The sequence below is a fragment of the Columba livia genome, chromosome 23, assembly GCF_036013475.1.
Source record: "Columba livia isolate bColLiv1 breed racing homer chromosome 23, bColLiv1.pat.W.v2, whole genome shotgun sequence".
In the NCBI taxonomy this organism is placed as follows: Eukaryota; Metazoa; Chordata; class Aves; order Columbiformes; family Columbidae; genus Columba; species Columba livia.
The window spans coordinates 4,600,782-4,612,293 of record NC_088624.1 but is presented as its reverse complement, the minus strand read 5'-3'; the positions used below and the strand labels follow the sequence as shown (position 1 = coordinate 4,612,293).

The 11,512-nt window shown below is 62.3% G+C and overlaps 2 protein-coding genes and 1 long non-coding RNA gene across 3 annotated transcripts in view; 2 read left to right on the top strand and 1 right to left on the bottom strand.

Moving 5' to 3' along the window:
- The window catches only part of LOC135576164 (uncharacterized), a 42,992-nt gene that overhangs the window by 22,483 nt on the left and 8,997 nt on the right, over positions 1–11,512 (top strand). The gene's annotated exons all lie outside the window — the stretch shown is intronic.
- On the top strand, positions 1,538–3,560 carry FAM187A (family with sequence similarity 187 member A). The gene has a single exon (XM_005508119.3). The coding sequence runs from the start codon at positions 1,899–1,901 to the stop codon at positions 3,138–3,140; it is 1,242 nt and encodes a 413-aa protein (XP_005508176.1). The 5' UTR covers positions 1,538–1,898; the 3' UTR covers positions 3,141–3,560.
- GFAP (glial fibrillary acidic protein) lies at positions 4,780–10,580 on the bottom strand. The gene is made up of 9 exons (XM_065039843.1): positions 10,097–10,580; positions 9,535–9,595; positions 9,136–9,231; positions 8,913–9,074; positions 7,910–8,035; positions 7,487–7,707; positions 7,258–7,301; positions 6,523–6,608; positions 4,780–6,241 (listed from the first exon to the last, which is right to left on the bottom strand). The coding sequence occupies exons 1-9, from the start codon at positions 10,549–10,551 to the stop codon at positions 6,200–6,202; spliced, it is 1,293 nt and encodes a 430-aa protein (XP_064895915.1). The 5' UTR covers positions 10,552–10,580; the 3' UTR covers positions 4,780–6,199.

Here is an 11,512-nt window from a genome sequence, read left to right as displayed (position 1 = left end):
GGAGCGTGTTGTGATCGCTGGGGCAGGGTGTCCTCACGGAACAGCTCTGTCAGGATCTCCTACGTGAGGAGAACAAGCGAGGGAAAGGAAAAGAGAAAGAGAAACCAACCCCCAAATAGTCCCTTCCCTTTTGTGTCCCTGTCCGTTGTCACTCTGGGGCTTTAAGAAATGCCATCGGTGACACTTGGTATTTGACCGTGCAGAACGGGGGTGGAAACACCAGGACTGATCCAACCAGCTCTTTATTTCTTATTCTACCCCAGCCATGGGGCAAACCTCTGAGATTGTGTCCCCTTATGGTCCTGTGATCTCAGACGGCACCTGATTTGCTGAAATGCCACAGAAATTGAGATTTAGAAAGAGCTGATGGGTATCAGTCCAACAAAGGGACTCCAGGATGGCCTAATACTGGGTCTAAGTTGAGCAGCCTGGCTGGTTTGGCCGCACAGACCATCATATGGTGCAGCTCAGCACCTTCCCAACAAGCTCTCCTGCAGTCCTGGGCTGGGAAGATCCTCAGGTTTCTCCCAAGTGTGCTGAGGAGCCCAATGCACGTTACAGTGCTCACACTGCCTTGAATTCAGCTTAAAAACAACTGCCAGGTCCATTTTGTTGCAAAACCCAGCTAGAGGAGCAAACGCTCAGGTGCCCTGGGCAGATTATGACCATCCTCTCCCACCTTCTCTGTAGAAACCACTGGGCACCTCAGGGATGATCCTCTGGCGCTTGCATGTTGGGCTTTGTGGCATCTATCTTGGGGACACCCGTGTCCCTGCAATCTGTTGTGGTGCCGTTCCTCTGGCCTTTGCATAACACCAGCAGAAAGCTGAGAGCTGAAGCCTTAAACAAACCAACCAAGATCCTGGAGCTTCCCAGGGTCAGGATGGGGGTGTCAGTGCAGGAACAGCCCTGGCACGACTGTTCAGCTCTGGCGGGAGCAGACACCCTGTGTTCAGCCATCCCGAGGCTCAGGGTCTGTTCTCACATCGACTGTCAAGGGCGGGAGCCGCCTGCTGCATCCCCATCGCTTGGGCATGGGCAAGATCCCCGTGGTTTGGTGAGAAGGCTCAGGAGAAATGAAGTACAGGAGTGTGTGTGAACGTTTACGGGAGGACAAGCTGTTGGACCAGCTGCGATGAGTTTCCCAATGGTCTGAGCTGAGCATCTGCTCAAGAAGGGCCAAAAGCTGAGCTGCAAGTCCAGCCAGGGGAGTGAACAGCTCATCTCCAGTGTAGGAGAGACGCGCTGAAGGTCTCCAGGGCTGGTCCCAGGCGAGGGTGATGTGAACAACACGCCTCGCTCGACCACTCAGAGAGGAGGAATCTCAAACTGTGCGGACGATCAGCACACAAACCCTTGGAAAGCCAATGGGGAGGGTGGAGAAGCCTAAATACTGTGTTTGAAACCTCTTGTGGGCTACAGAGGTCGGCTGCTGTCGGAGCAGGGTCTTCTCGGATCCATTGTATTCGGAGAAATAATTAACACTTACTGCACATGAGCCTTTCGAGACGTCAGCAGTTCCCTTGTTCCCACCACACTTTCCATCGCTGCATCTCCCCTCTGCCCACTCGTTGTCCAGGGCACACACAGCAACGTTCTAGAGCAGCAGGGACAGAGCAGGGGTTCTAGAGCCCGTGTCCCGGGGCACAGCCTGCCCGGGGAGGACACAGTCCGTCCCAGCAGGGATTTGGCCGGGATGGGATATTGCAGCCGCTGTTTGATCCCCGCTGTCACCCACGTGCGCTGCAGGCAGGGGATCGTTTGCAAACCCCGTCTTTGGTGTGTGCGTGGTCCCTGCTCAGCGCCGGCGCTGCCGACCCCATGCATGGGCTCCTGCCGCCCCCGCTGAGGACGCGGCGGCTTCTTGGTTCTGCTGGCTGCAGGGAGCACCCGGTGCCATGCTGGCAAAGCTGCCGGGAGCCACCATTCTCCTCTGCATGGTAGACGTTCTCCATGCCTTTGCGGTTGAAGAGAAAAACACGTTCGCGAGGATGGCGTGTCCCTCCTACCTGATGTTCGACAACGCCGCGTACTTGGCCGACATGACCTTCGAGCTCCCCTGCAACTGCAAACCCGATACGGTCTCTTCTGTCGTCTGGTACTTCCAGAAGAACATGGGCGGCCATGAAACCTCAGTCCTGACGGACTTTTCCGGCACCGTGGTTGTCGACTCGGGCCACGTCCGCTCGGGCAGCAGCATGCTGAACCGGTTCAGTATCCGCATGTTCAGCCTCATCGTCTTCCGAGCCCAGGAGAAAGACTCTGGCCACTACCTGTGCGGCACGGAGAGAGGGGACTACTTCTACGGCTACGACGTGGACGTGCAGCCCACCTGGGGCATCGTGGTGGCTTTTGTGGACAGAGGCCAGCACGTCCAGGACGACAGCACGGAGGACGTCCTCACCCTCTTCACCACCTTCTGGGACTGGACCAGGTGCGACCGCTGCGGGGTGAGAGGCGAGCAGCGGCGGATCGGGCTCTGCTACCTGCAGAGCGCCCTGCTGCACCCTCGCTACCGCACCGCTGTCCCCAACGTCACCTCCTGCGGCTCCGGGGCTGTCCCCTGGCATTTGCGGCCCCGCAGCCACCTCCGGAGACCCGAGGTGGTCATCCGGAGCTGCCTGACCTCCTGCCAAAAGAAGAAGGTCCCCAAGGAAGGCGTGCAGACCATCTCCAACATCATTTCCAAGATGGGCGAGAAGCCCTGGGTGCCCCGCGTCCCCACGCAGTTCCACAAGCAGCCCGTTGGGACTAAACTGATCCTGGGGTGCCCGGGGGCCCGGCCGGAGCACGCCGTGGCCTGGGACAAGAACTCCGTCCGGCTCTACCGTTCCCGCTTCCTCATTGGGGTCAACAGCACCATGAGGATCTTCATCGACCACGGGAACCAGCTGCACATCCAGCGGGTCAAGATCACCGACAGAGGCACCTACTTCTGCTGGCGAGAGGGCACCATGGTGGCTGGGTTCCGGCTCAGCGTCTTCTACCGGCGCTGGCGCCGACGGACGCTCTACGACCCGGAGACGACCTACGCGGCCAACATCATCGGCAGGAGCTACATCATCATCGGCGCCGTCTTCGTCGCCATCCACCTCGGCTGCTGCTGCTGGCGGAGGTGCCGGCGCCGTGCCGCGACGTAGCATCCCCACAGTGGGTCGCTCTGACGCCTCGGACCGTCCTCCCATTGGGAATTCCCAATGTTCTGACCACTCAAAATGAAAATGCCACCAGCACCCGCTCATCCTCCTTTAGGGTTGAGAGTGGGACAGCGAGGACGGACGTGGGGACATCCCTGCGCTGCAGGTTGGTGCAGTTCGGAGGGACAGACGGACATTCCGCACCCCGCGGCCGTTCCCGCTGGCTTGGGGAGGGGTTTTAGCTCAATACAGTCCTTTCCAAAAGAACACTTGGAGCTGTTACAAGATCTTCTGGCCGAGCTCTACAGAGCTCCCCATCCGCATCAGTGATTTATTGGAGCTGTTTTTCTAAGGGGCTGCTAAAAAAGATCCACCAAATGATTTTAATCCAATTAATTCTTGCTTTTCTTACCCCTTTATTTTACTTTCTTTCATTGCTGAGAACTTAGCGTGCCAGCGTTTCAAAACATTCAGTGTTCCTTTGAACTCCTTAGCTGGAGCAAATCCATCTTTTAAAATGATGGTTTAACCATTTTTTTCTCTGGTTTTTGGGTGGGTTTTTTTACCTCAAGTGACTCAACGCAGACTTGTGAGTCAATATTTTTGCCTCATAGAATTATTATGCACATCCTCCAAAAGGTCTCTGCAGGGTTTAGATGGTCACTTACTCTTCAGCATGGAGCAGAACTTCCCCATGGGGCTCCTCTCCGCTCCTATTTCCACGGACTTGGGGATTTCAGCTTCCCCAAGAGAAACCCTGGTCTCTGCAGGGGCAGCATTGGGGGTCCCAGCGCTGCTCTGGTGTTGAACCACATCGATGATGCACCTGGGGGCAGTTCTGGGCCCCTCACGCCAAGAAAACCCTTGAGGTGCTGGAGCGAGTGGAGAGAAGGGAACGGAGCTGGTGAGGGGCTGGAGCACAAGTGTGATGGAGCGGCTGAGGGACCTGGGGGGTTCAGCTGGAGAACAGGAGCTGAGGGGAGACCTTCTGATCTCTGAACTGCCTGAAAGGAGCTTGGAGCCAGGGGGGTCGGGCTCTGCTCCCCAGGAACAAGCACCAGGAGCAGAGGAAACGGCCTCAAGTTGCCCAGGGGAGGTTGAGGTTGGATGTGGGAACAATTTCTCCCCCAAAGGGCTGTGGGGCATTGGAACAGGCTGCCCAGGGCAGTGCTGGAGTCACCATCCCTGGAGGGTTGGACAGACGGACATGAGGTTCTCAGGACATGGGGCAGTGCCAGGAGTGGGGAACGGTTGGACTCCATGATCTTGAGGGTCTTTTCCAACCCAAATGATTCTGTGAAGTGTCAGATCTCACATCCACCCTCAGCCCAGGAGCTTCCCCAGCCCCACGACCCGGGTTCATGTGGGGCAGGGGCTGTGTTTGGGGCTGAACACCCTGAGCAGATCCCTCTCTCCCGGGAAGGGGTCTCTCCCACCCGCTGCCCGGCTGCCGGCTCCGGGGTGATATTCCTGCACCCCCAATCCCTGACGGGTGTTGACCCACGGAGCGCTGGCCGTGCCCTGGGGTACAGCTGCGACACTGGCGACTTTGGGCTCAGTTTGTGCTCCCAAGGCACCTCGCCACCCCTGCTGATCCCAAAAAACCCGCAGGACTGGCTGCAAGAGGCGATTTCAGGCACGATCGCGGGAGCACAGCGCTTGCGTTAGCTTTATTTCTCATCTCGGGCTGCCGCAGGCGTTAGTGCGTTAATTGAGCAGCTGTGGGCTGCAAAGCCCCAGCCAGGGGCTGCTGGTGGGGAACTGGGCCCCCCGGAGCTCTGGGTGCCAAACCTGGGCAGCACCCGCGTCTCCCGCCCCAGACACAGCCCTTCTGGGGTCAGCAAAGCGCCTGAGCTGGGGGACAAGGGGTGACAAGGGCAGTGACATCCGAGTGGCACCCGTGTGCTCACCCCAAAGGGTTTACAGGGTATGAGAAGCTGCTGGGTGGTTGCTGCTATGTTTTGGGGTGTCAGGGCAGGTTTCGCTCATGGTCAGTAGCTAAATGGAAGGTGGGGACGGGGCTGTGGGGACCCCCGGCTGGGCGGTGGTGCTGGGTGGGTGGTGGCATGTGCTGGTCTGGGGGACAAATGAGGGGACAGGGCTACATGTAGCCCAGGGACAAGGGATTTCTTCTGACCCCATCCCACATGCCCAAGGGGGAGCTTGGGCTCCGTGCGTGGATTGTGACGGGGCAGCCCTGGTCCCTGTCCCCGCGGCTGCTGCTGTGAGCCTGGGGGCTCAGGCAGGACCGGGATGGTCCCGTCGGTCCTCCCTGTCACTCCTGGGTCACAGGAGGCACCGTCAGCCGTGAGAGCACCCGCGGGTTCCCCAGCACCCTCCTCCTCCTCCGCACTCTCCTCCTCTCCATCTTCACCTGCGTGGGACCCCCCAGGCAAGGGGTCCGGCCCATGGCTGTGTGTCCCCTCACCGTGAGCACCTCTGTGCCAGGAGAAGCCCTTGAGGCCGCCCAGCCTGCTGTGCCCCCCTCTGCTCCCACCCCACACACCCCCCCCAACACCCCAGTGTCCCCATGGCCCCTCGTTATCCCATTTTGTCACCTTTGGCACATCCTGACACCACCCTGCCTCTCCATCCTCCCTGTGCCTCTTGGCTGAGCCCACCCAGCGCTCGGTGACAGGGACACGTCCCTCACCAGCCAGTACCCTGCAGCCGCCCACACATGGGTGCTCAGGGCCTGGGTGCACTGGGGACATTCAGGGACCAGAGGGTGGGCAGTGAGGTGGGATGCGGGCAGAGATGCTCTTGGCACCGTCATCTTGTCCAGATGGTGCACGGGCATTGAACCAGGATGGACTCTCTCCCACTGGTGAGCCGGAGATCTGGGGTGCCGTGGGGACAGGCAGCATCGGGGCAGGGGACAGGGCTCTGCCAGCCCCAAGCAGGGCGCCCACAGTGCCCAGAGCTCGGGGTGACGTGGGAGAAGTGACGGGTGGGCAGGAGATCCCCCCAAGCACCGTGCCCAGCCGGGGGGCTCCTGTGCGGCGTTGGACGGGACCTACGGAGCTGCGGCTACAAGCGTGCGGCGCTGCGGCTCGGCCACCCTATGGCAGCTCCTTCTGCTCCTGCTTGGACTCCTTGATCACCTGGAGGGGACGGAGAGGGACCATCACCCAGCCGGGCCTTCCTGGGCTCTGAGCGAGCTTGGGGACAGGGACGGGGATGGTGTTCTCCATGAGCTGCCAGGCTCAGCCCCACTGTGTGCAGACCCAGCTCGTGCCGCGCTGGCCGGTCACTGGGATCGCTGGTTCCCTGCCCGAGCTGCTCCTGGGGCTGAGGGTGGTGGCCCCAGGGGCACAACAAGTGACCCCACGGGGAGGTGATGGGGAGGGGGGCAGCGTGGGTGACACAGATGAGGACTTCCCACCTCTCCATCCCTGGTCTCCACGGTTTTGACCACGATGCTCCTCTTCACATGGGCTTCTGACACGGACTTAGTGTCCAGGCTGGTCTCTAGGGGACATGGGCAGGACATGGCAGTGACACAGTGACTGGCGTACAGCCCCTCCATCCATTGGAAGGGCCCAAGGGGAACAGTTTGGGCTGGAAAGCCCTGAACCATGGGAGATGGTGGCCCTGGGGACATGGCCAGCGTCAGGGACACTGCTGGCCTCAGGGACGTGGTTGGTCTTTGGGATGGGGTTGGAGACATGGTTGGCCTTGGGGATGGGTCTGGCTTTGGGAAGTGATTAGTCTTGGGGACACAGTTGGCACAGGACTGGCCATGGAGATATGGGTGGCTTTGGGGATGTGACTGTGCTTGGGGACAGGGCTGTCCATGGGGACACAGTTGGCACTGGGGACACTATTGCCCTTGGAGATGTCATTGGCTTTGGGGATGTGTTTGGCAGTGGGGACATGGTGATGTGGTCAGGCTTAGGGACATCATTGGCCTTGGGGACACACTCGGTTTTGGGGATGTAGCCTTGACACACTCATCCCCCCATCTCGGGAGAAGCCAAGTCCCTGTTCCTTGACATTCAGAAAGAAACCGCCTGGTCCTACTGGGTGGTGCATGGACAGCTAAGGTGGTGTCCCCAGAAGCCACCCTGGCTTGTGCCACCACCCCGGCTCCCCAGCCCACACATGGCCGTGTCCTCACCTCGGATCTGCAGGTTGGAGAAGCTCTGCACAGGGATGGTGATCCTGCAGGAGCGATGGGGCGTTGGGACAAGTGGGGGCTCCTGCTGCCCACCCCCAGCTCCACCTGCCCAGGGCTGGGGCAGGAGGGCTGGAGGACGGTCCCCAAGCAGGTCGGACACCCCAGAGGGACCACAAGGACACGGCTGGGGATGGGCGAGGAGCAGGATGGAGCCCCGCTCTGCCATCACCTGCTCTCCTCGCCCTCCAGCAGCTTGCGGTAGGTGGTGATCTCCATGTCGAGGGCCAGCTTGACGTTGAGCAGGTCCTGGTAGTCGCGCAGGTGCCGGGCCATCTCCTCCTTCAGCCCGCGGATGTCCTCCTCCAGCCGCAGCACCGTGTCCTGGTAGCCGGCCGTCTCCAGCGCGTAGCGCTCCTCCAGCTCCCGCAGCTGCCGCTCCAGCGACTCGTTCTGGGGGGGACACGGGGGGACGTGACGCCCTCCACAGCCACCTCCTCCTGGGAGCTCAGGGCTCTCCATGGCAGCTCTCCATCGCCCATCCTCGGGGACCAGCCATTCCCCCAGCTCGGGTTGGTGGCCCCACTGCTATGCCAGGGTGGTGGCTGCTCCCCGAGGCCGTGTCCCCCCCCCGCGCCCCACAACCGTCACCTACCGAAGCCCGCAGGCTCTCCAGGTCGCAGGTGAGGGCCTGGAGCTGCCGCCGGTACTCGCTGGCCTCCTGCTTGGCTGCGCGCAGGGCCTCTGCGTGCCGGGCGGCCGCGTCCGTCAGGTCTGCGAACTGGGGGGGGGCGCATGTACCGTGGGACGTGACCACATGGCAGGGATGTGTCCCGGTGGCACATGGCATGGGGACACGACCCTGCTCTGCTCCACGGGACAGACATGGCCCCAGTAACACATGATGCGGAGAAACGCCCCTGCTGCTGCAAGGTGGGGGGACAGTGCACGTGGGATGTGTCCCCGGTGCTGGGTGTCCTGGGGGGACACGTCCCTGCTTCTGTGGCAGGAGGGGGTGATGCACATGGGACATGCACTTGGTGTGGCACTGGGGACATGTCCCTGCTCCTGCAGTAGGAAGGGACACATGGGACATCCCCAAAGAAACATGTCCTGGGGACACATCCAGGTCCTGTGAGAGGAAGGGACAGTACACAGCGGACATGACTCCAATGTCACGTGGGTGTGTCCCTGCTCCTGTGGGTGGAAGGGACAGTGCACTTGGGCTGTGTGGCATGGAGGAATGTCCCCGCTCATCTGGGGTGACAGGGCAGTGGCCATGGGACACATCCCTGGTGGCAGGGGACATGTTCCTGCTTTGAGGGTGGGATGGAAGGTGCTGTGGGACGTTACTGGGGACGTGTCCCTGCTCCTGTGGGACAGTGCGTGTGAGCCAAGGCACTGTGAACACAATTCCTGAGGGACCGTGCCCGTGTGACTCACCATCCCTGCTCCCATGGTGACCAAACCAGGACATGGGACACAGCAGGGACAGCGGGGACACCAAACCCAAGAAGAATCACCCAACCACGGGGTGGCCAACCCCCACCCCAAGACGATGGCAACCCATGAGGGGACAACCACCGCCACACAGAGCCACCCAACCCAAGCCCTGAGGTGACATCCCAGGAGGGGACATCGAGCCACCCGCCCCGCACCTTGGACTTGTACCACTGCTCGGTCTCCTGGGCGTTGCTGGTGGCCATGGCCTCGTAGCGGCTGCGGATGTCGCGCAGGGCGGCCGTCAGGTCGGGTTTGCTGGTGTCCACGTCCACGTGCACCTGCTGCCGCGCCAGCTGCTCCTGCAGCTCCCGCAGCTCCTGGGGACACAGCGGGGTCAGTCTGTCCCCCCCACGCCCCGGGACCCCCCCTCGGCGTTACCTCCTCGTGGGCCTTGTGCAGGAAGGCGATCTCGTCCTGCAGAGTCCTCACCCGCCGCTCCAGGTCCAGGCGGGACAAGGCGGCGGCGTCCACGTCCTGACACCACGGGGGACAGGAGGGACCGTCCCCAGGGCTGCCCATGTGGCGGTGTCCCCTCCTGAGCTGCCTGTCCCTGCCTATCCCTGCCCATCTCTGCCCTGTCCCTGCCCCATTCCTGCCCATCCCTGCCCATCCTTCCCCATCCTTCCCCTTCCCTGCCCATCCTTCCCCATCCCTGCCCATCCTTCCCCATTCTTCCCCATCCCTGCCCATCCTTCCCCGTCCCCACCTGTCCCCACTAGGGCACTGACCCCCACCTGCCCCCCACTGCAGGGGGGCAGGATCGGGCCCTGCCCTCACCTGCCTGCAGGCAGCCAGGCTGCCTTCGGCCTCCAGCCGCCGCGTCACCTCCTCCTGCAGCCTGGGCACAGACACCCACACTCGTTAGGCACCAGCACTCATTAGGCCACCACCCATACTGTTCTGGGTCCCTGTCACCACCCTGGTCCCCACCAGCGTCTGGTCCCCAGGGCTACCACTGTCCTGGTGGCCTCCCCGATCTCCAAAGACACCTCAGTCCCCATCCTGGTCCCTGGGGTCACCCTGGTCCTTGCCACCACCATGGCCCCCATCACCACTCTGGTCCCCAGGACAACCCTGACACCATTCTGGTGGCCATCCTGGTCCCTGCTGCCCCTCTGGTCCCAATGGCCACCCTGGTGCTGGTAGTCATCCTGAGAACCATCCCAGTGGCCACCCTCATTCCTGTCCTCGTGGCCACCTTGGTCCCTGGGGCCATCATGCTCCTGGTGACCAGCCCAGTCCTGACCATCACCCTGGTCCTGATCCTGGTCCCCATCATCACCCTGATCCTGGTGGCCACCCTGGTCCCCAGACTCCCACACGCAGGACAGTCCCTTACTTTTGTTGGAGGCCACCAAGGTCCTCTGCCAGGTTGTCCCTCTCAATCTCCAGCCGCGCCTTGGCAGTGCCCAACTGCTCCAGACGCAGCCGCAGCTCCCGCAGCTCCTCCTGGTAGATGTCGGCCAGACGCGAGGGCTCCTGGTCCCGCGACCGGTTCAGCTCCACCACCAGCACCTTGTTCTGCTGCTCCAGCAGCCGCACCTTCTCGATGTAGCTGGCAAAGCGATCATTGAGCTCCATCATCTCCACCTTCTCGTTGGTGCGCGTCTCCCTGAACTCCGAGTTGAGCGTCGCAGCCAGCGAGAAGTCCATCCTGCCCGAGCCCGCGCGGGGACCCAGCAGGATGCTGCGGGGGACCCGGAGCCGGGCCGGGGGGCTGGCGGGGAGCACCCGGTACAGCGGGGCGGCGGGGCCGAAGCGGCGGCCGTAGGAGGAGAGCCGCTGGCTCTCCATGCCGAGGGGTGGGCGTGATGTGCCCAGCCCGGGGGGTTTTATGGATCCCGGGGGCTCCCGGCCCAGTGGCCGCCCCGGCGCTGGCCATGGGCCACCGAGCCAGGGGCCACACAAAGGCCGGGCTGAGTGGCGCCCGGCAGGGATGGATGGACCTGGCACCCAGCCCGGGCACTGCGGCGTGGGACTGTCCCGCCGCCACCCCCCGTGGGGCTGGGGGGAACGGGGGGGCCTGGGGCACACGCTGGGGCAGGAGGAAGACCCACGGACGTGGCAACCCACAGGGCAGCCAGTGGGGGGATGCTGGGTGTGGGGCACTTCCCTGTGCACACACCCTGCCATGCACACCCCCCTGCGCACACCCACCCATGCACTCGGCTGGTACAGCCCCGTGCACACATACATCCCCCCGTCCTGTGCACACAGCCACAGGAGACATCCACACGCGTGCACATCCGCACACACGCGTGTGCTCCTACAGCAACGCACACACGTGTCTGCCCGTGTCCACACGCACATCCATCCCCCCCGCCCACGTGCACACACATCACGTGCAATGTACACATGGATTTCTACACTTGTATGCACACGTGTACACAGGTGTGCACACACATGCTGTCTGCCCTGAACACGCGTGTGTGTACACGCAGCCGCACACCCACCCCGGTGCATATCCACAGCACCACGACCTGCACGGGCACAGACACCCTGCTGTGCACACACAAACATCCGCACACACCCCTGCACGCACAGACACCCCCACGCTCCCCCCATCGCGCCCCCCACCACACTCAGCACCAGCCACCAAACCCCAGCGGGCCGAGGCGCTTGCAGCAGCCTGGCAGCTGCTAATGAAGGCAGACTGCTAACGAAGGCAGGCTGCTAATTAGGCAGCTGAAGCCTCCCCAGTCCTCTCCAGCCTGGTGGGTCCGTTCAGCGCTGGTTGGTCCCAGGACACCACGTC

Coding starts and splice junctions, on each gene's coding strand:
- FAM187A (XM_005508119.3), top strand. CDS start 1,899: ATGCTGGCAAAGCTGCCGGGAGCCACCATTCTCCTCTGCATGGTAGAC.
- GFAP (XM_065039843.1), bottom strand. CDS start 10,551: ATGGAGAGCCAGCGGCTCTCCTCCTACGGCCGCCGCTTCGGCCCCGCC. Junction 9,596..10,096: donor CTTGGTGGCCTCCAACAAAA/GTAAGGGACTGT, acceptor GTCTGTGCCCAG/GCTGCAGGAGGAGGTGACGC. Junction 9,232..9,534: donor GCCTGGCTGCCTGCAGGCAG/GTGAGGGCAGGG, acceptor CCGTGGTGTCAG/GACGTGGACGCCGCCGCCTT.